General features: G+C 37.7%; 1 protein-coding gene across 7 annotated transcripts in view; it reads left to right on the plus strand.

Annotated features, from left to right (window-relative positions):
- Positions 1–26,567, plus strand: part of PXDNL (peroxidasin like) — a 509,349-nt gene that overhangs the window by 306,364 nt on the left and 176,418 nt on the right. For 6 of the 7 annotated variants that reach the window (XM_064588349.1, XM_064588351.1, XM_064588350.1 and 3 more), the window contains exons 5-6: positions 20,165–20,236; positions 26,426–26,497. In XM_064588349.1, coding sequence (XP_064444419.1) covers positions 20,165–20,236; positions 26,426–26,497 — 144 coding nt within the window. The remainder of the gene's footprint in view (positions 1–20,164; positions 20,237–26,425; positions 26,498–26,567) is intronic. The other variant, XM_064588346.1, reaches the window with a different exon arrangement.

Below are 26,567 nucleotides of genomic sequence, written 5' to 3' on the forward strand. Positions count from 1 at the left end.
ATTAATATATAATTGCTCCCATGCCACCTGCAGGGTTGAAACCAGATTCTCTCCTCTCTCATTGTTAAGTTACTGTGTAATCTAACCTGTCAGTCATCTTTTACTTCCATACTGCATGTAGTCCTTTAGTGAGGTTAATTTTTTTCTGCTATGATTTATGCTGTTTTCCCATCACTGGCCTCTTTCTCTTGTTCTCTCTATAAGAGCTCCTCCAGGTACAAATCAAGGTTCTTTGAACATGTTCCCTGACAGCTTCAATCCATAGTGATCTCTGTCACCTTCAACCAACCCAAGCAGCTGCATCTCACAGTTTAGAAGACATTATGTGCTGTGGTTTTTGCACAAGCTTAGGTCTTGATCCCCACAAGCATTGTGCCCTCATTGAGAATAGGGACTCTGATGGTCTCTGACATGGCATAAGCAATATATGCCCAGCTGGAGCTCCAGGAACACTACTACAATAATTACATTTCAGGGTGGGTTTCTACCTGTGGGGTTACTATAACCCCACAGAAGCTCTTATTCATTTGATATGGGAGTTGACTGTTATTTCTTATTTGTGCTTAAAAAAGATTAACATGTTAAAGAAGCCTATGATAAAAGCAAAACAAGATAAGTTGACTGTGAAGTCAAAGAATAGCACTGTTAAGAAACCTGTCTGTAGGCTTAAAGAGGTTTGTTGGGGATACAAGCTTGCCATTATACGAAGATAAATTAAGGAACTAACTACACTAAACAGAGACAATCTGTTAAAGCCAACATTAATCAAACCCAAATTATGTTTCTTTTGATTTAGCACCCAACTATGAAGGCATAGAGTGGAGAACAAAAACAGTTCTTTGCCTTCAGCTGTTAATCTACAAGAGCTCAAAAAATATGGTCATTAATATATTATTGATCAGAAGCTGATCTTCATAAACTGGAAGCAACAGTTACAATGTACTAGACTGCAATTAATCTCAGTTTTTTCTCTGAAGCTAGTTGAAAGCTTGTCACCAGTTAGGAAATAGAACAAGTTCATATAAAACTGTCTGTGGATAAAATATATGAAGAGCATTTACACATATAATAATACTATCACTCATCTTTGATGTGTCATACAAAGCAAGCATGATGAATTTTATTTTGCACTAGCATTTCAGAAAGAGCAAATCTCCTGCTCTGGCAAAGAAGCCAGACCAAGTCTTAGAAACCGTGAGTAAGACATAGTTAAATCTATCTAAAATGGCTAGAAAAGAGTTTTATTAACTGTTTTAATTAGAGTCCCTTAACAATATTAGATATATATTGTCTGTGCACTGTTAGTTTTAAGCTTATTTACAATAAAAGCACTTTGTACATTATATAATTAAAATTGGCTTCATATATTTCAGCAAATTACAGCTCTAACATAGGGTCATATTCTATTGCTGCACATCAATGGTTCTTCATATAGCTTCTTATAAGGTATCCAAGATCTATAAAGAACTTCTCAAACTCAACACCCCAAAAACAAATAATCAAGTAAAAAAATGGGCAGAAGACAAGAACAGACACTTCTCCAAAGAAGACATACAAGTGGCTAACACACCTGAAAAAATGTTCATCATCATTAGCCATCAGGGAAATCCAAAGCAAAACCATGCTGAGATACCACCTCACACCAGTTAAAATGGCAAAAATTGACAAGGCAAGAAACAACAAATGGTGAGGCTGTGGAGAAAGGGGAACCCTCTTACATTGTTGGTGGGAATGCAAGTTGGTACAGCCACTTTGGAAAACAGTGTGGAGGTGCCTCAAAATTTTAAAAATAGAGCTACCCTATGACCCAGCAATTGCACTCCTGTGTATTTACACCAAAGACACAGATGTAGTGAAAAGAAGGGCCATATGCACCCCAATGTTCATAGCAGCAAAGTCCGCAATAGCCAAACTGTGGAAAGAACCGAGATGCCCTTCAACAGATGAATGGATAAAGAAGATGTGGTTCACATATGCAATGGAATATTACTCAGCCATCAGAAAGGATGAATACCCAACTTTTACATCAACATGGATGGGACTGGAGGAGATTATGCTAAGTGAAATAAGTCAAGCAGAGAAAGTCAATTATCATGGTTTCACTTACTTGTGGAACATAAGGAATAGCATGGAGGACATTAGGAGAAGGAAGGGAAAAATGAAGGGAGGGAAATGGGAGGGAGAGATGAACCATCTGAGAAACAAACTGAAGGTTTTAGAGGGGAGGCGGGTGGGGGAATGGGTTAGCCTGGTGATGGGTATTAAGGAGGGCATGTACTGCATGGAGCACTGGGTGTTATACGAAAACAATGAATCATGAACACTACATCAAAAACTAATGATGTATGGTGACTAACATAACATAACAAAATAAAATTAAAAAAAAGAATAATCTGGAGAATTTGTGAAAAATAACAATGACTGTGCCTCACTCATGCCAATTAAATCAGAATCTCTGAGTGGGTGCTTCATATCCGTGTTTAAAAAAAAAAAAGTTCTGGCGGTTATAATGTTCAACCAGGATTGAGAATTAGTAATGAAAGGTTACATTGAATTGAAATGATTGATACTGTTCTATTTACTTTTGTATTTTTTTCTTCAAAGAAGGAAGAAGACAGAATATGCTAAAACAAAATGAATACCAAATAATTAGAACTTTTTGATAATCAGAATAAATGATAAATGGGACTTAACAGTATCAATCTCTATGGCTTTGATAGCTTCTAATTCTTTTCTTTGTGGACTTTGGTATTGAAGTAGGGCCTTAGAGGCACTTTAACACTTTTAGGGCACTGAGTGTTTATTTAATACATAATTTATACAGCTTAATCTATTTCTAGTGTCATGAAACAGTTAAAGGAGCCCTGGCAGCATGCTACTACCAAAGAGTGACTTATAATATAGCCAATGACAAGAATAAAGATGATTGTATGACTATGGCTAGTTATATAATTTCTCATCTCATTCTGGCAAATGAGAATAATAGGGTACACTCTAAGGACTGCTAATATTTTAAGACTAATTTTACATAGAAATATACAGGGATCGAATGTCAATTTAAAGTGAAATGAAGAGCCATAAAAATTTTAAAATTATTTATCATAGTGGATTTTCTATCAATCCTTCTACCTTAAAGGAGAAATATAAATGAAAGTATATTCTTGGAGAGACTGTAATTTATGTCTGCCAAAGCCAACATTCTCACAGAGACTCAGATTTGAATAGCAGCTTATCTGCTCAATGGGCCAAGTGAAAATCAACTTCTTTCTGGAGTGAATTTACATTTTTAATCAAAAATGGCTATGCAGTATTTCACAATCAAAACTCTACACTTTGTATCTTTTATATGAATTGAATAGAGAAATAGGACTTGATTCTTTGATTTGAATTGGGTGATCCTGTTATTCATCTCAGAAGGATTTTCATAAATATAAAATTAGCTTTCTAGAATTGCATAATTTTGTTTCAGAGAAAGCTGTAATAATATCATTTTTTGAGTCAGAAACATAAAGATTACCCAAAGCTGAATCTTTATCCTTTCAATTATTTTATTGTTGAAAAGACTACATCTTATTTTTCCTCAGTGATGATTCTAGATTGAAATTTTACATCAAGTGTTTTAAAAAATTACTGAGAGGGTTTCAAAAACTATTACAAGTTCTTTATAGGTTTTGGATACTAGCCCTTTATCTGATATGTCATTTGCAAATACTTCTCCATTATGTCAGTTGTCTTTTGTTTTTGTTGTTTTTTTTTTTTTTTGACTGTTTCCTTTGCTGTGCAAAAGCTTTTTATCTTGATGAAGTCCCAATAATTCATTTTTGCCCTTGCTTCCCTTGCCTTTGGTGGATGTTTCTAGCAAGAAGTTGCTGCAGCTGAGGTCGAAGAGGTTGCTGCCTGTGTTCTCCTCTAGGATTTTGATGGACTCCTGTCTCACATTGAGGTCTTTCAACCATTTGGAGTCTATTTTTGTGTGTGGTGTAAAGAAATGGTCCAGTTTCATTCTTCTGCATGTTGGCTGTCCAATATTCCCAACACCATTTGTTGAAGAGACTGTCTTTTTTCCATTGGGCATTCTTTCCTGCTTTGACAAAGATTCGTTGGCCATAGAGTTGAGGGTCCATTTCTGGGCTCTCTATTCTGTTCCATTGATCTATGTGTCTGTTTTTGTGCCAGTACCATACTGTCTTGATGATGACAGCTTTGTAATAGAGCTGGAATTCCGGAATTGTGATGCCGCCAGCTTTGCTTTTCTTTTTCAACATTCCTCTGGCTATGCGGGGTCTTTTCTGGTTCCATACAAATTTTAGGATTATTTGTTCCATTTCTTTGAAAAAAGTTGATGGTATTTTGATAGGGATTGCATTAAATGTGTAGATTTCTCTAGGTAGCATTGACATCTTCACAATTTGTTCTTCCATTCCATGAGCGTGGAACGTTTTTCCCTTTCTTTGTGTCTTCCTCAATTTCTTTCATGAGTATTTTATAGTTTTCTGAGTGTTATACCCAAACAATGAATCATGGAACATTACATCAAAAACTAATTATGTAATGTATGGTGATTAAGATAACATAATAAAATAACATTAAAAAAATAAAATAAAACCCCCAAAACCCCAAAACTATTATATATCTTTATTACTGTAAAAACTTGAACCAGGTGAGCACCTTAAAATTTCATAAAATTTGAAGTAAGGAAAGAAAGAGGAACTAATAGAAATATGATATTGAGATAGTCACAATTGTTCAGTGTCAGTATGTACTATGTATTTATATGTCTGTCTATATATTACTAATGTTTTATTCACCCTCATCAAACCTCCAAAATATTGTTATTTTCACTTGTGACAATGACATTAGATCTTAGGGAGTTTATGTTATGTGCCAGAAATCACAGATTATACCCAAAGCATACTTTTTTCCCCTGTGGGAAGAGGGATGTACTATATCTAAACCCTGTGCTAAAGAGGAACAAAATAAAAGTAAAGATTGACATTTTCCTCATGACTCTCAAGGTTTAGCCATGGACATGGAAGATAAAAATCTAATGAAACATCTATAATTCAATTGGATAAATGTTTAATGAATGTGTCATGAGAACATTGTTGCTGGGCATTTAATTTCTGAGTCAGCTTTCCAGAATCACTGGTATGTGTGCAGAACATTGTTTACCTCACCCTCTTTTCCTCCATGCTCTGGCTTTACTTGCAGCCTGCAATTCCTTGAATGCAGTCTGAATTGATGGACAGGTGTCCCCTACCTGTAATGGCCTTTCCCCATGTCTATCTATTTACCTAGATGCAAATTCCTACTGCCTGCCAAAATACTAATCAAACATATTAGACTCTGCTTCCCTACTGCTCATCAGTTGTTCCGTAATCCCACATCTCTAGTGATATTCCCCTCACTAAGTTTTAAATTTCACATAAATTTTTCAGTACCAGATCATAAGCCCCTAAAGGTTGGAGGCATAGCTCCTTTATTTGTGAATTGCCACTTTCCAGCTTCATATCAGGCATTCAGCTAGTGCCCAATAAATGTGTTTTGAATATATAGCAATGATTGAATAAAAGCACAAATTATGCCTGGGATAGTGAGGAAAGACTACAGAAATCATAATCATGAAATTTTAACTGGGTCTCCTAGGTGGAAAAGTAGCAAGACACCTCACATGAGGTGGTAACATGAGGAAAATCGTGGGAGAGATTAGTCTGGTAAGTAAGTCCAGTAAACAGGAATGAGGGAATGGGACAGGGCTGAGGCCATTCTGAAAATGTAGCTAAGAGTTGTGTTATCAAGCTCATCATAGTGCAGAGCCTCAAGAATTTGTCTGCAGACTGAGCTTAAGAAACTCTGGGCACATGTTGTGATGAGAACTGGGTGTTATATGTAACTAATGAATCATCAAACACTACATCAAAAACTAATGATGTACTATACAGTAGTTAACTGACAATAAATAAATAAATAAATAAATAAATAAATAAATAAATAAAAAGAAACTCTGGGCTAGCACCATGCTGAGAAGAATATTGTAAGTGAATTTTATCTTAGGTGTGTGGAGGAATAATTGGAGCAAGGAAGACTGAAGACTGGGAGCCCAGACGGGAGGCTATGTAGGGGGGTCTCCTGAGGCAAGATGGAAGCCTGGAGACAAACAAGGTGGTGGGGCTGAGGTACAGGTGGTTTCCAGAAGCGATTTCACCATCAGAACCCAACAAATCAGCTACATCCAATTTCGGTCTAGTCCTGTGAAGATTTGCCAAGAAACTGAAAGAACATTCAGTCATTCAACCAATACAGTACTCAACATATGCCAAACACTGGTCTGAGATCTACAGTACTGGGTTTCTCTGGGGAATACAGTAATGAGCAAAAACAAAGTCCTGGTCTCATGCTATCAATATATGACTGGAGAAACAGACAAAAGCAAACACATAGGTAAAGGATTTAAAAATGGAAACTACATTTGAGGAATACTCTTGAGTGAGGTGCCAGCCCAAATGCAAACATTTCAAAGGCAATAAGGAACATTTTCCACATTAGGAATAAAAGATTTCAGTGTGGGTATATAATTTTTCTCCATTTTCCCAGGACAATACTTGTCGTATCTTCAGGTTCTCCACAGAGACATGGAGGGTCTTACCCATTTGCCTGGGCTCAACTTGGGGGGACACAATGTATGTGGGCGATGGACATATTTAAGATGATGTCATTTGTTTGAGTTATTGCATCTTTGGAGGTTTAGCAACCCAAACTGATTTGTGTTATCTTCCTTTATCAATCCTATGTATGAGAAAGAATTTAGAATGTATTATTGGAAGGTACAACCTAGAATATTGGTGTATCACAAATAATTATGTTATAAATGTTTCAATGGCCAAGTCATGTGAATTTTCATAATATAGTATTAAATCTACCTGATACGGTCTCAATTTTTGCATTTGTAAAGCTTTATCCAGTGATGTTCCTTACATATGTAGAAATCTGACACTTTGTACTAGATATGAAATTAATGGCTTAAAAAGAAAGGAACAAGGTTATAATTTGGAAATATGTCACATTTGCTGACTGAACAATTGAGTCTTCTTTACAATTTTATTCATTAACTATTTCATACAATTATCATGGTTTTTTCTTCATAACGTTTCCTATCCTATTATCTTCTATATGTTAAAAGCTTATTTACTATTCATTCGTTTCTTATGCTTCCAACTAAGATAGAAACAATGTATTCTCAATGCAATGTTAACACACCCAAGATTTCACAGCAACAAACTTCCTCAGTGAGAAAAACAGCTCTGTGTTCTTCAATTATTGTAAACTGGTCTATTCATGGTTGACAAAACTTCTGTAATCTGTATATGGCTTAAATCCAGAAATAAAGAAATAGAATAAAACCATAGCTATGGGCATAGAAAAAACAATATTCATTTATGGGAAGCTTTGGTCAATGACATTTCTAGTTCTCTCTGAGGTGTAAATCCCCAGGTGGCAATCAACCATGTCTGGAAACTGGATTTAGGGGTCCAAGAGTGTGTTCCAGTCCAAAACATTTAGAGAATTATGGAATTTTAGAGTTGACAAGAATCTTGTGGAGCAAACTTAAGTCTAACTTTTACAATGTACACATTTAAAAACTGAATTTGAGCTTCTGAAGCCAATCTAAAATAAAAGGAAGCAGGCATATATGCATACAATTAAAAATGTTGTTCTCCTAAATGTTTGTGAACAAATACATCTATAGTAAATTTTTAAGTGTACTTCATCTAAAGACTTCTATTGGCTTTTGAGTAACATTTATTATAGTTTCATTTGGTTTCTTTTAGAAAAGTTTTGTTAAAGATATAGTAGTCAAATGCCATGCTTGTCTCCAGTGATAAAAAGAAATCAGTGAGGTCATATTGTGTGAAGTGTAAGGACCAAGGGCAGGCCGCCCCAATAATGTTCACTTTGGCATGAACATTATTTTGAGTTAAAAGCATTCCAAACCCAGCAGATTCAGAAAAAGCTCTTTACCTACCCCTCAATTGCCTGCTTGTACCAGGAAGAGAGCTATTGATAGAGATTCCTCTTTACCTAAGAAATGTCAACATAATAGAACAACTTTTATTTTTCAAATGCCTTCTTTTACATTCTTGCTAATGGTCTTTCTCCCCTTTGTAGCCTCAGACCCCTACCATATAACCATCATGTTGCCTGACTGTCTTTGGAATTTCCATGTCTGTGTGGATTCCCCGTACATACACTATTAAATTTGATTTTCTCCTTTAATCTGTCTCATGTCAATTTGATTCTTAGTTCAGCTGGAAGGATCTTGAAGAGTAGAGTAAATTCTTTCTCCCCAACAGAACTAAATTATTTTCTCGTTCTTTGTCCAGCTAGTCAGATGTGCACCCTCCATCTTTGCCCTCAGGTTCATCCCAGCTCAGCTTCTGAAGTGACTTCCACTGAGTAAGAAAGCATAAGGCTCTAGTCAGATGTGCACCCTCCATCTTTGCCCTCAGGCTCATCCCAGCTCAGCTTCTGAAATGACTTCCACTGAGTAAGAAAGCATAAGGCTCTAGTCAGATGTGCACCCTCCATCTTTGCCCTCAGGTTCATCCCAGCTCAGCTTCTGAAGTGACTTCCACTGAGTAAGAAAGCATAAGGCTCAGGCTTAAGCACATCAAAGGCTGGCCTCTTGTGCTTTCCTCACTGTTTCCCATCTTCAGTCTTTTTCTTTTTTTCTTTTTTTTTCTTTTTTAAAAGATTTTATTTATTCATTTGAGACACAGAGATATGGAGAGAGAGAGAGCATGAGCAGCGGGGAGACAGAGGGAGAGGGAGAAGCAGGCTCCCTGCTGAGCAGAAAGCACGATGCGGGGCTCGATCCCAGGACCCTGGAATCACGACCTGAGCTGAAGGCAGACGCCTAACCATCTGAGCCACCCAGGCGCCCCTTCAGTCTTTTTCAACTAACCTGACACTTTATGCCAAGGACTAGCTTGGAAGAACATAGCCTAACTTGGCTGAGAGCCCACTTCAGACTTTAGCCTGTATTAATCTCTCTTTTATCTCAATTTTCACCTGTTAATCTCCTTCTTGGATCCAGGTCCTTAGCATCCTGCTAGCTACAGTCCACTCTGAACAAGTCCCAGATTCCTAATGTGTCTATGAAATTGATTTCATTTGAGTGAAAACTCTGGAAGCTGAGGGAAAGGTGGGTCTTGTGTGAGGTCATGTAGGCATGCATCCTCCCAAGATTCCTTTTATCTCCTCAGAAACTATCTCACATGTCTCCCTCTTTACATACTACTCTCACAAACAAATCTACACTTTATGGCCAAGATAGGCACATATTGGAATTTTTCGTCCTTTTTGATTTTGGTCTTTCCAGTGATTTCTGTCTTCAGCGATTTCTGCCATCTTACTTAGAAATCCCATGGTACACATTATATCAAGTTTATTCCTTACTTTTGTCTTCACAGTCAGGTGGTTTAGTTTTTGCTCTTCTCTTCAGCGTATTTCTTCCCTCTACTGGGTCTAAATTTGTTGCTTTCTTTCCTTCACAGCATGAGCTCTGAATTTCTACATTATGCTGCTTTTATCTGAAATACTCTATACTTTTTCCACTTTAAAAGTTTTAGTAGATGTATAAATTGTGCATAATACCCCATTAAGGAGATTTTATGGAAGTGATCTCAGAAGGAGCCATCTGACCCAATGAATATCGTCCACTGTGACAATGTCGTAAAATTATGGTGCATGAAGGAATTGTGAGATCATGTCATTATTACCGTGGGTTTAAATTCGACTAAAGTATTTTAGCAGGTAACTTGGGTAGGTGATGGAGCATTTAGAACTTGGAAGAAATATAATAAATGCAGTATGCTGGGGAAGAGGACATCTACTTTTTCCCTTTCTCATGTTTCTCCAACATTTCTTCTCAGGCTTACTGTATCCTTAACAAGGGAGTGTTGCATCTCCATTATAGGCATTTCTCCCCTTTCCTTTGTGCCTTCCCACAGAAAAGGGAGGAGCAAATTTAGTGGGTTGGTGATTGATATTCCTGAACCAGAGTCACTCTGTGGTGACCCATACTGATGGCTGGGCCAGCCATGCTCTTTCTGTCCTGTGTGCAGCTGGCCAGCAATCTGGTTGCTAAATGGCTTTGGCGTGGTCTCCAGTCCTGGGGATATCTGAAAATAAGCTTGAGAAGGAGGACCCTATGATTTAGATTTGGAAGCAGGCAGTAAAAGGCTCTGCTTTGGCCTCAGGACTAAACCAAGTTGTCCATTCCAGTTTTTTTAAAAAACTCTGTATTGGGAGTCACAGAACGCTGATACACACTAATAACAGCTTCTCAATTGGCTTTGACCCTCATCTATGTTTATGAGGGATAGGAGTATGGGTATAAGCCTTGGCCAAAAAGTCCCTATGCCAAGCCTTTGTCTAAAGTTCTAAATCTTATGGATTTTCTCTGCCTTCTGTGCCGTCTACTTCTAATCAGATGCCATGGACATCTGCCACCTGTCAGGAAAGTGCTGGGTGATTTTTGTATGGTCTGCAGTCTTCAGCCACCTTCAAATGAGGCATCATTAGCTCCATCTTGCAGAGAAGTGAGTGTTTTTTCCCAATGGCAAAGAGAAAGGGGGCAAGTAAGGAGGTGAGTACAGGCTCCCATGTCCAAAGCTTGCCGTCTTCCATTGAACCACCCTGTCCCTGTATAAGGCCTATGGTGACTGGTGGGTTTTCTCTTGGGTTGTCCCCTGCATCACATTACACTTGCTGCCAGTTCATCCCAGGCCCCTCATTTCTTCATTTCTACACCACTATGAAAGCCTCAAGTTTCATCCCTTGTTCTGTACCATTGTAATACCTTTGGCCAGATTGTGCCACTAAATTGCAACACTGATATCAATTCCCTACCATTGAACATTTTAATTACTACCTAAAATAAGTACAAATCTATCAGGGAAGACAACCTATCCAGAGAGACAAACAATAAAAATAATAAATAATATATTGTATAGAATTATGTAGGTCTATGGCAAGTATTTAAAAATACATTTATGTATATGAGCAAAAACAGGGAAGGGAGGGGGCTTAGCAGTGCCAAATTACAGCAGTGGCTGTAATTTGAAACAGGAGGCCTCATTAAGGAGGTGCATTTGAGTCAAGATTTGAACTCAGGAAGGACATAGGCTTGTGTGTGTCTGAGGGAGGCACAGAGCAGGCAAAGGGACAGCCCTTACAAACACCATAAGCTAGGAGTGTGCCTGGAATGTCAGAGGGTTAGCTTGGATGCTGATGTGGCCAGAGCAAAGAGACAGGCTCAGTTAGCACAGGATATTGCAGATCAAAAGAGTGGATTTGCTTTGTATTGTGAGTGATTTGCTTTTTGTTCTGAATCAACAGTACAGGGGTTTGAAGAAAGAGGTGGCAGGATTGATCTGACAGGTTTTAAAATGGTTACTGTGACTTCTGCATTTTCTGTCTTCTTCTGACTTCCCTGTTGACAACAGACTTAGGCCAGGAAGGGATAAGCAGGGAGTAGTCAGGAAGCCCTTGGTATAAACCAGGCCAGAGACAGTGATGTCTCTGTTATACTTTGTAGTAGTGTAGGTTTTACCTGGGTGCACTTCCTATTGAAAATCACCACTTGGATGCAGGATTTAGAGAAAGGAAGAAGTCAATGATGTTCTCAAGATTTTTGGCCTAAGCAACTAGAAGAAAGGGCCATTGGCTGAGATGGAGGAGGCTGCGGGTGGAATGGGTTATGGAGGGATAATCAGGATCCAGATTTGCACATAAGTTCCAGAAGTCTACTGGACAGCCAGGGTAGCATATGAGGTAGGTAGCGGGCTTGGAGGCAGGAGTATGAGAGAGTATGCCTGGTTGTGCAGCTCGGCTGTCACTGGTCTACAGAAAGTATTCACAGTCACAAGACTGGAAACAGCAAAGGGATTGAGAAGGAGCAGCCCTTTAGCAGAAGAGAAACAAGTGTGAAAAGTATATTGAGGAGGAGGAAGTCACCAAGAGGCTCAAATGTTGAAAAGTCAAATTTCAACACCAGCTCTAGCAGTGACAATACCAATGTACTGAACTTACCTTGCTTGCTGTAGCGACAGTTCAAAATGTGCTCCTCTGTCTTTATTTCATACATTTCTCTGGCATTTCAGAGTTACCTTTGCCTTTTACCTTAAGGAGGAAAATTGAGGGCAAAGAGTCATCTCACTCGCTTTCCTGGCTACCAAGAGACTGTCATAAATTGTTCCCAGCCTGTTTCACTGGGTCACTTTCTCACCTCCTGCTTAAAGTGACACCTTTCAATTGTGCACTGGTACCATTCAATCCCTTCCCTCCTCTGTAGGGTCTTCCTTAACTTACTTTAGTTCTCTCTTCTTCTCTGGCACCCTTTTAATTGCTTCTTACCATTTTGTTTTTCCTGGGCTCTGGAGTATCTCTTCTACTCTTCAGTCTTTCAGTCTGTACTCCATACAGCATCCAAAGTCACCACCACTCTTCTCTGCTTAAAAATCAAACCAGGCTTTTATCACTATATTATACACCTGAAACTAATATAACAGTGTAAAAAAAATTATGTATAAGTATATGTATAAGTATATTATAAGTATATGTATATGTATTTCCCTATCTCTGAATCTCTAGCTCAGCATTTATTGACAGGAAGGGCCAGGTAATGTTGTGGGGGCTATCCTGTGTTGTAGGATGTGGAGCAACAGTCCTGGCCTCTTCCCATTGGATGCCTATAGCAGCACCACCCCCAGTTGTGACAAACAAAAATATCTTCACAGATTGCCAAATATCCCCCAGGGTGGGCAAAAGCACCCTAAGTTGGAAAACACTGATCTATCTCGTATCTCTCTCTAGCTAACTTCCAATCTTTTGTTCACATTGTTACCAGAATAATGTTTCTAAAATAAAAAAAATTTCATTAAGGAATTCCATTTCTTTAAATCTTGTAACGTGTCCTGATCACTTTTAGGATCAAGTTCAAACTTCCTTGCTGAGCTTCTTGACTTCTGCAGGCACGGATGCCTCTGTCCAACTACTTCCGTTGTGTAAAAGAGCCATGTGCTTTTATGCCTCTGTGCTTCACATATACTTGTCTTTCCACTTCCTAAACTGCCTTTCTTCTTTTATATCTAGGTAAGTACAGCTTGTCCATAAAAATTAGTTAAAGAATTCTATTTTCTGCACAACTTTTCTTTACCTTTAAATCTGGTTTAGATCCTTCATACTCTGATGGCTTTCCTTGCATACATTATCATAATACACAGCCTATTAGACTGTGGTCATTGATTTCTTATCTTTTACCTCTAACCAGACTCAAATCTCTGAGAAGGTCAAGGATCTTGTCTTACACTACAAAGGAACTCAATAGAGCCTATTAATGTTTTAATATGCTAAAGGATCACAGAGGAGTAAAGTTACTTTTGACATGAAGTCCTTATTGGAGAAAATACTATTTGAATTGCATCTAAATGGATGAGAAAACATTTTAAACACAGACACTAGTTTTAAAAAGGGGGGGATTCAGAGATAGGGAAATAAAAATTTGGTTAGAGGGTGATTAGACTCATGTGAGAGACGAGGGAAGTCACAAGTTGGCACTAGATCTTGGGAAACCTTGAATTCTAGCAGAAGACAGTGGGGGAGATATTAAGGATCCTAATAAGGGACCAGTTTAGTCAACACTTTTTTCTGTAATAGCTATCAGATAATTCAATATGGCAGATTGAAAAGAAAAGGCTTGGTTTGGAAGGTCCATTTATCTATAGCTATTAGTTCAGGTGAAAAGAAATAAAGACTGGAATTGGATTATACCTAAACTATTTTAGAAACAAGACTTTTTCCATAAGTATTCTAATTTATGATTGAAAAACTTTTTGAGGAGTCAAGCTTGTACAGTATAAATTTTAGCTGGTTTTAACTGTTTAAGAATAAATATAATCCTTTGTATAATAGATTTTGGTAGAATACACTATTGACTTCAGCACAGCATCCAAATAAGATGCTAGAAAGCTTTTCTCTTGAACCTAATGGATTATGGTAATTCAGTCATTTTTTCCTTTAAAATTAGTTAAAATAATTTACTGTGCTCTGAAATAAAGATCTCCATTCAAATGCTTAATTAACTCCTAAACTGTATGAATAATTTATTGTTCTAACAGATCATTCCTACTTGCTATTGTGCAATGAAGCTAGAAAATGCATATTTTAATCTCATCAGATTTGTATGGATAGTTGGAGTCACAATGGTGCATCCAGCATGCAAAAATTCTTTGGTGAATATGGAGGCAGGGCACAGTAGATCTCCAAGTCAGCTGTCACCTCAGTGTTGCCTTCTCTGAGGTCTGTTTTATGTGCAGGATCGTTGAGAACTTATTTTAAACATCTCCTCAGTCATCCCAATTCGTATTTCCTTAGCTTATGTTTTACATAGACACATGCAAAGGGTTGGGTGCATTGAACTTATATTCTTTTTTGATTGTGCAGTTAGGTACAGATAAATATAGTGTTCTTCCCATCTCTGCTCTTACATTAGAGTGGGGTTGCCAAGGTGATGGTACAGCACAATGGATTTGTTTTTAGGTGGCTCAGTGAGTTCACACTAAAAGCTAAATCAATAGCAGCAACTTCTCTCCCTGAGAACCATTCTTTCTCTATTATTTTTGTTGTCATTCTCTGGCCACATGTTCTTGTTCTGCATGTTTTATAAAACTTGTGAAGATTTTTGTCCTCATTTGGGTGGGTTAATTACCGGGGGCTGGCTGTGTAAGTCAATATTTACTCAGGTAAGAGCTGTCAAATATGTTGTCCATGCTCACAAAAAAACCCTGTGATTGTAAAAACATCTCTTTGGAATGAGATTGATTCTGAAAGCCCCAGGAATTTGCTAGATGTCCTTCAGGTTTGTTGCGCCTAATAAGGTTTTAGGAAATGCAATTAAACATACATTATTACAGATCTCACAAAAGTCAGGGTTAATGTCAAAATTTGTTGTGATTCTTCCCCAAGAAAATGCTGTGCCCTTTAGGATGTTGAGTCAATATTAATACAGAAAGTTTTCATTAAGATTCATAAGCCCATCTTTTGTTTCATATACCATAGAATGTGCTAAGAGTACAATGTTTTAGCTTTTTCTTTGCAAAGGCAATGACTATGTAAAGATACTGGCTGGTCATTTGTTCTTTCAGTGATCAACTATATATTGAGTATCTCTCTATCCATTAAGCCTGTGCTAGGAAACTGGGATTTTTGGAAATGAACTTAAATCCTGTATGGTCTCTGTCTTCATAGAACTTAAGAGTCTAGTTAGGGAAGATAGACATGGTTCGAACAACCACTCAAACTAGTATAAAATTGCAACTATGCAGTGCGATGAAAGGCTTAATAGGGGATTTGACAAGGAGCTTAAGAAAGGCTTCCTGAAGGAAATAACATAGTTGAGATCTAAACACCAAGTAGGAATTCAAGCAAAATGAGGAGGGGAAGGTTATCAGGCTGAGAAGACAACTGCATGAAGACCCCTGTGGGCAAGAGTATGGCAAATATAAGAGCCTGGGAGAAGGCAAGAGTGCTGGGATTTAGGTGGTGAAGGAGAACAAGATAAAAGGGGAGGCTGGAAAAACATTTTCAGGTAAGATCATGAAGGGACTTGGCTTTGTAGAGAACTTTGTCTTATACAAATTGAAAACATTTAAGGGTTTTAATACTTCCTATATTGCAGTACCTAAGGGCATGCCTTGGTCCAGTGCAGAGGTAGTGGAAAAAGGAGGATGGAATAAATTCAAGAGATATTTAGAAGGTAAAGTCAAAAGAATTTGGAGTTGGATAGGATATAGGGAGTGAGGGAGGAAGAGTCATTGCTAGTTTTCTGACTTCACACATTGGTATGTAATGGTTCCATTGAGACAGGCAACAGCACAGGAGAGCAGGTATGGTGGAGGGAAATTATGAGCTGGGCCTCAGGCATACTGGGTTTGAGATACCTTTGTGACATCCAGAGGATATGTAAGAAGCTAAATGTATTAATCTAGGTCTTAGAGGTACATCTGAAGATGTAATTTGTAAGCCTTCTAGGTAGAGATGATTGGAGCCATTGGTGTAGATGAAATCATCTAGGGAGGCTGTGTTTGACTAAATATGAAATGACAGTGGGATAATTTTCTTCCTTCAACATATGAAGAGATAGCTACTGATTTATTTGTGTCTAAATGTCTTGAAATGATTCAAAACAGAATTCCAATCTTCTCAAGTGACCATTCACATTTATCTACCTAGCAATAGGTACCTGAAAATGTCAGAAATTTCAAGAGCCCAGTAAAAGTAAGGTTACAGGAGAGAATAGGCTTGCTATGTTATGAAGTTGAGAAGAGAGTAAAAAAATCAAACCTAAATCCCTCTTTATTTGACTGGGCTAAAGCCACGGCATGAATCAAATCAGCCCAACAACACATTATACTGCTTTGAATTGGGTTAAAGTAAAAAAAAAAAAAAAAAATTCATTTTGTTAGGAAATTTGTCAAATCATATAGACAAAAAGCTACAATCAAACAGAACTCTCTGGGTTGTCTTATTTCCCTGCTAGGAACAAAATCTACTTTTTTTTTAAGATTTTATTTTTTTATTTATTCATTTGAGAGAGCGAGAATGAGAGAGAGAGAGAGAGAGAGCACATGAGCGGGGGAGGGTCAGAGGGAGAAGCAGACTCCCCGCTGAGCAGGGAGCCCGACGCGGGACTCGATCCCAGGACTCCAGGATCACGACCTGAGCCGAAGGCAGTCGCCCAATCGACTGAGCCACCCAGGCGCCCCACACAAAATCTACTTTTGTGCATTGTTCACATTTATTAGTAGTGAATTCAAATACTAGTTGCTTATCCTACCATGTAGTATATTAGATTAAAGTTCAGTAGAAAGTATTTGACCTGGAAGTTTCACCCTGGATGAGTCTAGAATTTGGGAGATTTGTTCTTGGGAAGCATTCCTTGAATGTAGAATAAACAGGGCTGTGATTAGTAGGTTCTCAGTATGTGCGTGTTGGAAAGATTATGCATTTCTTATGAATTACTAAGCATCAACTGCAAAGTACAGAATATTTAAATGTAAAAATCAATATTTTAAAAATTCTTTAGTTATTGTGCAGTACAAATCACAAAATTTATTGACAAAAAATATAATTGTAGATTAGTCCTTAACATCACAGTAGCTATGATATTGAGCAAAATATTGTATGCTATTTTAACCCTTAGATTGTCTTCTGGCCCTGATTTTAGTTGACTCAGTGATTTAGTTGACTCTCAACAGAAAGCTCTGCTCATACCTGGATACCGGCGCAAGCTCTTCAGAATGCCAATGGGAAGTGTTTCTGCTAAACTCCAGGTTTTATGCGGCAAAAATTCTAATAAAGAAATTGTTCACAAGAAGTTTAAAAAATAGGAAGGAGAGAAAACAAGGGCTTAGCTCATTCATAAACTAGAGTACTCATTTCTAAAATCTGAAATTTGGCATTCAGGTGGCTAAATGACAGACCTTGGCTTGTGACCTTTTTTCCTGTGGCTTGTTAGGTTGTTCCAGGAATTGGAATATGATACTTTCCCTCAGTTAAGGACTCTACACCTTCCAGGAGGGGAAGGCACTAATGTAGTGGGATTGGCTGCCATGCATGCTGAGAAGTAGCCTCCAGTGGTGTCTGTAAGCATGGGTTTCGCTCGATGCGTAGCTTGGATTTATTACTGATCAGCTCTTGAGTACTCCAAGTGGAGCAGACATTTCCCTACCTGAGAAAGGCTTTGCTCCTGACATTGTTGGATCAGGTCTCACTAGATCATCTGTGTGTGCTCTGCCTGTCTGCTGATCTGTGTGCAGCCACTCACTTTGCTACCAAACAGACTGTGGACTCAGGTGATAAGAAAAAGCAAACATCTGCCTAAACTGAATCTTGATCCCGGCAATTCGAAGCTGCACAAAATTGAGCAAGTACCTTAACCTCTCTATAACACATTTTTCCCACTTAAATAATAGGGGTATTCATAGAACTCATCTCACAGCATAGTTGTGAGGATTAAAAATGACTAAATGCACGTAAAGTACGCAGAACAATAGTGTTTGGTGTTGTTGCTGTTATTATTATTTAGTTCATGCTAAATTTGGAGCCCTAATCAGCATTTATTCATAGTCATCATAAGTGTCTTTTTGCACTCTACGTTAGTAAGCATGGAACTCCAACAATGCAATGCATTTCACTTGGAAAGAAAAATCCTGTAATTGGCCTCTTTCCAAATCTTTCTTCAGTGTAATCACAGAAGCTCCTCTCTCTTCCTTCCTTCCTCCTACACTTGGTCTTACCCTGAATACCCCATTCCCATCCCTTCTGTCTTGAACTCTTCCACGCTCTACCTCCTCCACTGTGTGCTAGACCTATTACAGAAGTAATGATTTTTAGAGGGCAGTGTGTGGTATGTGTGAGTGTGTATGTGTAATATAAAGAACAAAGTTGTTTTATGCAAACATTAAGGCAATTATATCTTACACAGTGTCATTGTTGTAGCTTTTATAATTAGTGGAACCCTTGGAAGGATTGTTGTGACCATCAGCCAGGATACCAAATTTCAGAGAGTGGGAAGGTGCAGTACTGCCTCCAGGATCCAACTTAACACAGTCTGAAATTATCATTCCTTTCTAACTACATCCTTTTTATTCTAATTATTATGCTTTTGCATTGATGTCTGAAGTGCTCATCCTGTAATAATGATTTTATAAGAAAGGAGCCTATGAATGAAGGAGAGGTGTTTCTTTTCCTTAAAATGTTTTTATTTTTTTCTTTCAAAAGTAGTTCTAATTGTGGGTAAATAAATATATTTAATGTAAACATATAAAAAATAAAGCTTCTCTTGTGTCCTCACTTTAAGTCAAATAACTTTCTGTTGACTAAGTCAAGTGCAATTATTGTGTTCTTCATTGTTCTGTGTTCATGTGTTCATGTGTTCTGTTTGGACATAATTCAGTGTGAGACTTGGTCTGTTCTTTCTCATGGTGAATTTTATGTTTGAGGTGCTTTCTGCAGACAGTTCACTATAGACTGCTGGATGTGACTGTTGGTTTCATTTCAGTGATTTTGACAAAACTGTGTTTAGAAGTCAGGTGCAAGGTGGATATTTAAATTTTTGTAGAGAAGTATGTAGCCTTAGCAGTGGATCTAAGATTTGCTCTGCTCAGCACTGTGCTTTGAAGGCATGTTTCTCCATTTCATCACAGAATTTCTGAGAGAAAGGGAAATCTTTCTGTCTTCAGTTGTGCTGCTTGTTACTTCAAGAGAAGCCTTTCTGAAATGGCAGCTTTGGAAGTATCCCCTGGATTGATTGCATAGGGGGTTGCCAAGGACTGAAAAGGTCTAGTTCTAAATGGATTAAAACAAGAAACATTACTTTGTATATACCCTTAGGCATAATTAATTCACTTCAAATATTGATCACATTATATAAAATATGTCATTTTTTTTCTCTTCTCTAGACAGGAACATTCCCTCTATCTTAAAATGTAATAAGCATGTGGTCATTTGTAATGTGTCTTATTATGATTCCAGTCTTATTATCCTAGCTTCATTTTAAAAAATTTTAATCAGTAGGAGTGTCTGGATGGCTCAGTTGGTTAAGTGTCTGCCTTAGGCTCAGGTCATGATCTCAGGGTCCTGGGATCGAGCCCCGAGTTGGGCTCCCTGCTCAGTGGGGAGTCTGCTTCTCCCTCTTCCCCTCCCCCTGCTTGGGCTCTCTTTCTCTCTCTCTCTCTCTTTCTCTCTCTCTCTCACATGCTCTCTCATAAATAAATAAATAAATAAATAAATAAATAAATAAATAAATAAATAAAATCTCAAAAAAATTTTAATGAGTTGAAGAGTAACTTCACCAACCATGTAGTATCTTTCTACTCAAGAGCACTACCTAAGAGAAGAGGTGATACTGAGTTACTGCTTCTGGATGCGCTTCGTGTTGGTTCCCTGTTGGAACATCAGGTTTTAGACCCAGGACTATAAAAAACAGAGGGGACTTGAAATACTTCAGAGCTGAATTTCAGCTGAAGCTATTGTTAATTCCTCAAACATTTTATTTTACTCACCAGCACAAGAAATAACCAGCTCATTTTGTGCCTTCCAGGTATATACATTTCAACCAAATAGAAACGCTACAGCCAGAGACATTTGGAGACCTTCTGAAATTAGAGCGACTGTAAGTGTTGACTCTCTAGACGTCCTTTGCTTCTGCTTTACTTCTTCTGTTTATACAATGTATTGACTGCCCTGGAGATCAGGTGTAAGCCTAAGAAGCAAAGTCTGCACCTTTGTACTATAAGTTAGAGTTACTGTAAGCCATTCTATAGTTTGAAATCAATGGAGAAAAGACGAGTAGCCCAATTAAAAATAGGACAAAAGCAATGAGCATTTCAAGGAGGTAAAACTACTTTGCAAACTTATGGCAGAATCTACCACAATTAACCATACACATCCCCTATGACCTATCCATCAGTTCCACTTCTAGTTATAGACACAGCAGACGTGCACATGTATGCATGTGCACCAGAGTGTGTTCTAGGGTGTTTATGGCAGCATCACTTCTAACAGCTCCACTGTAGAGCTACTCAAGCATCCAACAACAAAAGAAGAGAAATAAGTTGCTGCATGTTCATACAACAGAAGACCCTACAGCACATACGAATCTCAGAAACATTTTGAGCAAAAAAAATCCAAACATTGAAAATTGCATAGTTTGATTTTGTTTTTTGAATTCAGAAACTGTAGTAACATGTGTAATAGCTAGAAGTTAGACAGTGGTTACCTTTGGAGAGAAGGAGGTGATAGGGAACAGCAGGAGGGAGCTTCTGCAGTCCTGGCAGTTTTGGCTTTTTCTGTTTTTCCCAGCTGCATTCACTTTCAGGAAAGTCATCATGCTTATAGCATGATGTGTGTACTTTTCTAGATGAATGTTATATTTAATAAGCTCATTAAATAAGAATGACAAACCAGAAGGACACTTGGACAGCCTCCTTTTGTGTTGTCTTTTATTGGATGAAAATACTTTATCCCTTCACTTCCTCGATTACATTATATTAACAAATTAACTGTGATTTTAGCAGAAGATACAGATTTTTTTTTAAAGATTTTATTTATTTATTGGAGAGAGAGAATGAGAGAGAGAGAGCATGAGAGGGGGGAGGGTCAGAGGGAGAAGCAGACTCCCTGCCGAGCAGGGAGCCTGATGCGGGACTCGATCCAGGGACTCCAGGATCATGACCTGAGCCAAAGGCAGTCGCTTAACCAACTGAGCCACCCAGGCGCCCCCAGATTTTTTTTATGAAGAGAAAGAAAGTGCATAATGATACATCATTCTAAACTTAATCATGAATCAGTTTGAATTAAAATTTGAAAAGAAATTGTAATTAGGAGTCTGTAGGTTTTGAAAATGATGCCCTTTCATATTGATACACGAAATAGACCAGTAAAATTAAAAGATATAAAGAGCTAATCAACCACTTTCCCATGCCATCACTCCAAACTTATCTGCATATAGAAGTATGGACACTGTAATGAATAAAATTGCATTGTTTAGATTTGTGTGCTTGCTTTGCTGAAGGCATGTAATGGAGGAGGGAACTATACCCATTTCCTGCTCCACCAGCCTTGAGCAGTGAGTTCCACCTTTGGCAAATTCAAGACTTAACATTACGATGACTAATAAGTTCAAAGAACTTAAGCCACTGACTTTAATGTTGGGGAAAGTTTTGCTGATGAATAAGCATTGCTTTCCTCCATTGAAAACTGGGAAGGGGAGATTCCTGCTCCCCAAAGGAGAGCGCCAATGGCAGTGATGGCATCTCCTACCTTTTGGAGGAGGCTGTTATCTTAGGATCCATGAAGGAGTAGGAAACTGACCACAAAAAAAGGCTTTAACTTCTCATTTCCTCCCTATTATGTAAATAAAAACTATATATACATATTTCTTGAAAGATTTCTGAATATATTAATCACAACGTGTTTTTGTTATGTTTCTCTTTTTTTAGTTCTTTGAATTCTCCTGCTTCTTCTGGAGTTGGTTTTTCTTTGTTTTGTCTTGTTCTTTCTTTGCCATGGTCCTGATTAAGCTCCTGTGCCTTGTGATCCTTGGTATTTATACTTGAAAATATTGGGTTGGAGGTCTAAGTGGCTCCTGTTCCCTTGTAGGTATGTCCGTTTTCTTCCAAAATTTTCCCATTAGAGGGAATTTTAGTTTGGACAGTTGGGTCGGAAAATGGCAGATTTCTCCGAGAAAATACTAGAATGTGAAAGGAAAGGTTTCCTCTTCAGTTGCTGCTCCGCACAAAATCTGTTACTTTTCTTTGTCAATTTTTAAAATTTCTTTAGAGAAAAACCTGTAAAAATAATAAGAAATATATATATGTAATTTTTTTTTCCTCTTAGCATTTAGCAGCAGCTACAAATTAATTACATTTCTCCATCCACATGTTCAGTAAACCCCATTTCCCATCCTGTCCCTCTACTCCGTTTGGTGTCTTGGGTCCCAAACAATCAGATTGTTCCTGCTTCATATATTCTCTGGGCTTCTGCTTTTTCTGTTTCATCTTCCAACCCTCTTCCATACATTTTGTATGTTTCCAGAGTTCACTGAAATCTCTTATTTGTTGATGACCTTATGCATTCTGTCCTCTTGATTGTTATGGGTTTATTTATTGTATTGAACATCTGGGCTATTTCAGTTGACTTCTGAAAGAGAATGAGGCAAATTTGCATGCCTCGTTGACTATTTTGAGTAAGAATTCTTCTCTCTCTAACTTTGAAGTATGTTTGTTGAAATAATATTTTAAATATTAAAATTAAATTATTTTAATTAAGGTATTTCTCAATCTATACAAATTCAGCATGACTTTGTAACCACACATCCTCAAGTGATGTACATTCAGCAAAGCAGCAACAGTATCTAGAATAGTTCTTTACTTATAGGCTTTGATAAAAGCCCTCATGTATTGTATTCATAAATATCAACCCCTACCACTTGTGTGGAATGTTCTTTTCACTGGATGCATGATGCCAATACAAGCCAGTGAAGACCTGCATCTTCATCTTTCCTATGAAGAGAAGAATTAATTTGAAAATCCTGGCCCTTTACCAAACTTAGATTTTTCTCCAGTCAATAAGCCTTATCGCTAAACAATCAATCATAAACTATTTATTATTACATCACCAAGCAAAAGAATCTATACACTTTTGGTGAAACCACCTGGGTTAAAATGTTCAAGCTGAAAATTTAGAGCTTGATGCACAGGCAGAAAATTGCAGTAATGCCTGTTAAAGTATACAAAATTCTGACTTTTTGACTAATAATTTGTGGTTGGTATCAAAGAACCTGCTAACTATGCCATTTCTCCCCAGTGCCACTTGCAAACTGTAAAGTGGTGAGACTATGGACATGCTTTATAAAGCTGGATCCCTGTATTTATTTTTTATATGCTGACTGAACTCAGCAAGCTATAGTTTGTATATTGCATGGTTTTTCTTTTAGAATCTTTAATGAATCTCTCTTTAAAAAATGGGAAAAATAGGGCACCTGGGTGGCTCAGTCGTTAAGCATCTGCCTTCGGCTCAGGTCATGATCCCAGTGTCCTGGGATCGAGCCCCACGTCCGGCTCCCTGCTCAGCGGGAAGCTTACTTCTCCCTCTCTCTCTATCCCTCCCCCTGCTTGTGCTCTTTCTTTCTCAAATAAATTTTTAAAAATCTTAAAAAAAAAAAAAGGGAAAAATATATCAAGAGGAAGAAAACTTTGGTATTCTGTAGCCATAAAGAACATTCATGGTGACTAAGAATACATTTAGTTTTATTGGTTTGAGGAGAATACCAGCTTGAAACAACATCCCATGGGATGCTTTATGGAGCAGCAGGGACTGGCTTTGAGTCAACCAGCCTGGAAATGTCTTCTTTATCAGGCATGCACCTCACTACACGAAGGTTCTTTCAAGAAGCTTTCTCAAAGTATAGGATCTGAATATGAGGTTTTCTCTTCTTCTTAGAAGTCTCTTGGATTTCCAGTGTATATATCTTGAAATGCTAACCTAAAGTTCAGGCAGAAGATATGCTTTTCTCTCCTCAGAACATTAATGTTGAAAAAACTCATGCATGCCTGGTTTCTTTGATAACTTGTATATTTCTGTCACAAGAAAGAGATCAGTCTTTGTATCAATTTCAGTGCAATGGATACTGCTAATTTTCTTTTTAACCAAATATCTTTGACAGAAAACATTAGCAGCAAATAATTATTATATGAACTTTCCAATACAGGAAGAGGTGCTTTTTAGGTCTTGTTGGGAGTAAAGCAATCAAAGTGATACTTCTACAAGCAGAATTCAACAAATAGTCAGCAGAAGCATTTTGAAGATTAACTTCACAGAACTTGGAAAGAAGAAAGAGAAAAAAGGAAGCATAGGCATGCATTTTTGCACCCCTGCTGAAGAGGACCACAGAAATACTACTACTGTTTTAAAGTTGTCACTGACATAGTAATCTAGAAGATAAATAATAACTATTATAATAATAAGCTCATTTTATGGACAGAAGAATTGAGGTTTAGAGAGATTAATCTACTTGAAAACAAATAGTTATAGAAATGACAAGTAGCAATAGTATCTGATTTGGGAACCCCAATAATATGTATGATATAAACTAATATTGAAATAACATTAATTTGGACATTTTGTCACCGTACAAAATGAAAGAAAATTTTTGCCAATGATTGTTCAAGATTTACATACCTTGCTTCAAAATCTGTGGTGATGACAATGTTATGCTTTTTTCTTGATTTGTTTTGCCTGTTAAACAATTCTGGTCTACTTGGCTTGGAAAATAGATAACATCTTTCAATCTCTGGTTATTGGTGTAATTTCCAGCCTTTTAAATATGTTAAGAGATGATCAGCAGCATTTTTACTGTTATCACCCTGGACTCTACTAGTTGTAAAATAGTGAAATAAGCTTGTAGTCCAGCAAAAAAGCACATGAATAAGTTATCCAAATTATGTGGCTTTCCCCGAGGTTCAGCTGCAATGTACTACAAGCTACTTCTTCATTATTAAATTCTATTCCAATATCTCCTGAGATATGGATATGGCTTAGGACTTGTGGGGAATGAGAATTACTGTGTGACTTCTGTCTGTACACCTATCTTAACCTAACTATTCACTGTTTCTTCTCTAGTCATTGCTTCTGAGTTTGGTGAATTGGGTGGAGCTGGGGATAATGGGTATAAGGAACTAAAATAGTAAGGACCAGGAAAAATTATATCTACTCAGATGTGCATCAAATTCCAAAGCCATAAAAATATTTTGACTCCTGCTGACACCCCATTACCTTAATCCTTAGTGGATAATACAATAGTTAAAATTAAGCTAAAACCATACATTGCTAGGAAAACATGGTCAGATAATCTTATTTAATTTTGAGATGGGGCACTGGTCATGAATTAGGACTCAGAGGGAGGCTGGATGTAGCTAATTGTTAACATTTTCTACACATTATTTGGTTATTTATGCTCATAATTAGGCTCAAAACCACAGTCTCTAGAAATAAATGGCATGGAGCTTTCCTCTGTGTCTCAGACTACTGTTATGTCGTCTCTTCATACATGTGCTCTTTGTTGAATATGCGTTCAGCGGTGCTAATGAGCAGATGAGCCCTAGCTAGTTATTTGCTAGTCATAGTTTCTCTCGTCACAGTGGGAAGAAGTGGTATGGCCAGGGCAGCGCTCAGGGAGCCCAAACCAGTGCAGGACCGACCAGGTGGAAGGAGGGGTAGAGATACTGTGGCCTGGGCCTCCTCCATGAGCAACAGAGCCTGGGGATGTGCTTCTCCGTGATCTGCCTGGAGTGGGGAACGTGCGCATGGACTTGAAAGGGAACAGGCAAATGGTTGGCTGAGCCAGGGACCACAGCAGCACCAAATGGAACTGTCTTTTAGCAAAACTGTTGCTGGCCAGTAAGTGAAAATAGACAAAGGGTTGCCATCTGCAGGATCCAGTTATTCATGGTTCTCTTGCAGGCTGCTGCGGTCATACATTATTGTGCCATTCTTTTTAATGAATACATCCTCTACCTTGATTTCCTGTGTGTTTAGACTTATTTCTGTGATTTTTATTCTTAGCATTTGTAATCTCTAACTAAATAAAACCAAAAATTAAAAAAACCATGGATGAGAATACACATGCATGTAAATTTTAAGACTGTGCTTGCATAAATGACACTGTTTTGTATTTGCCCTCTCTCACACTGAAATACTTTTTAAAAAAATGTATTTGGATTCACAATTCCAATTTTTTTTTTTAAAGTCTCCCAAAGCATCATTACTGTGTTGTGATTCAAAGTTAGCTTTTGTTTTTCAGGTTTTTGCATAACAACAAATTATCTAAAATCCCGGCTGGGAGCTTTTCTCATCTGGATTCATTAAAGAGACTGTAAGTGAAAGCAAGCGCACAGACACAAAAACCTTATGATTTTCCCCCAAATAAATAAATCCCAAGCAAT

This window comes from Mirounga angustirostris, unplaced genomic scaffold (assembly GCF_029215605.1).
Source record: "Mirounga angustirostris isolate CCGP_5_RB_7025 unplaced genomic scaffold, mMirAng1.0.hap1 SCAF_4, whole genome shotgun sequence".
Lineage (NCBI taxonomy): Eukaryota > Metazoa > Chordata > Mammalia > Carnivora > Phocidae > Mirounga > Mirounga angustirostris.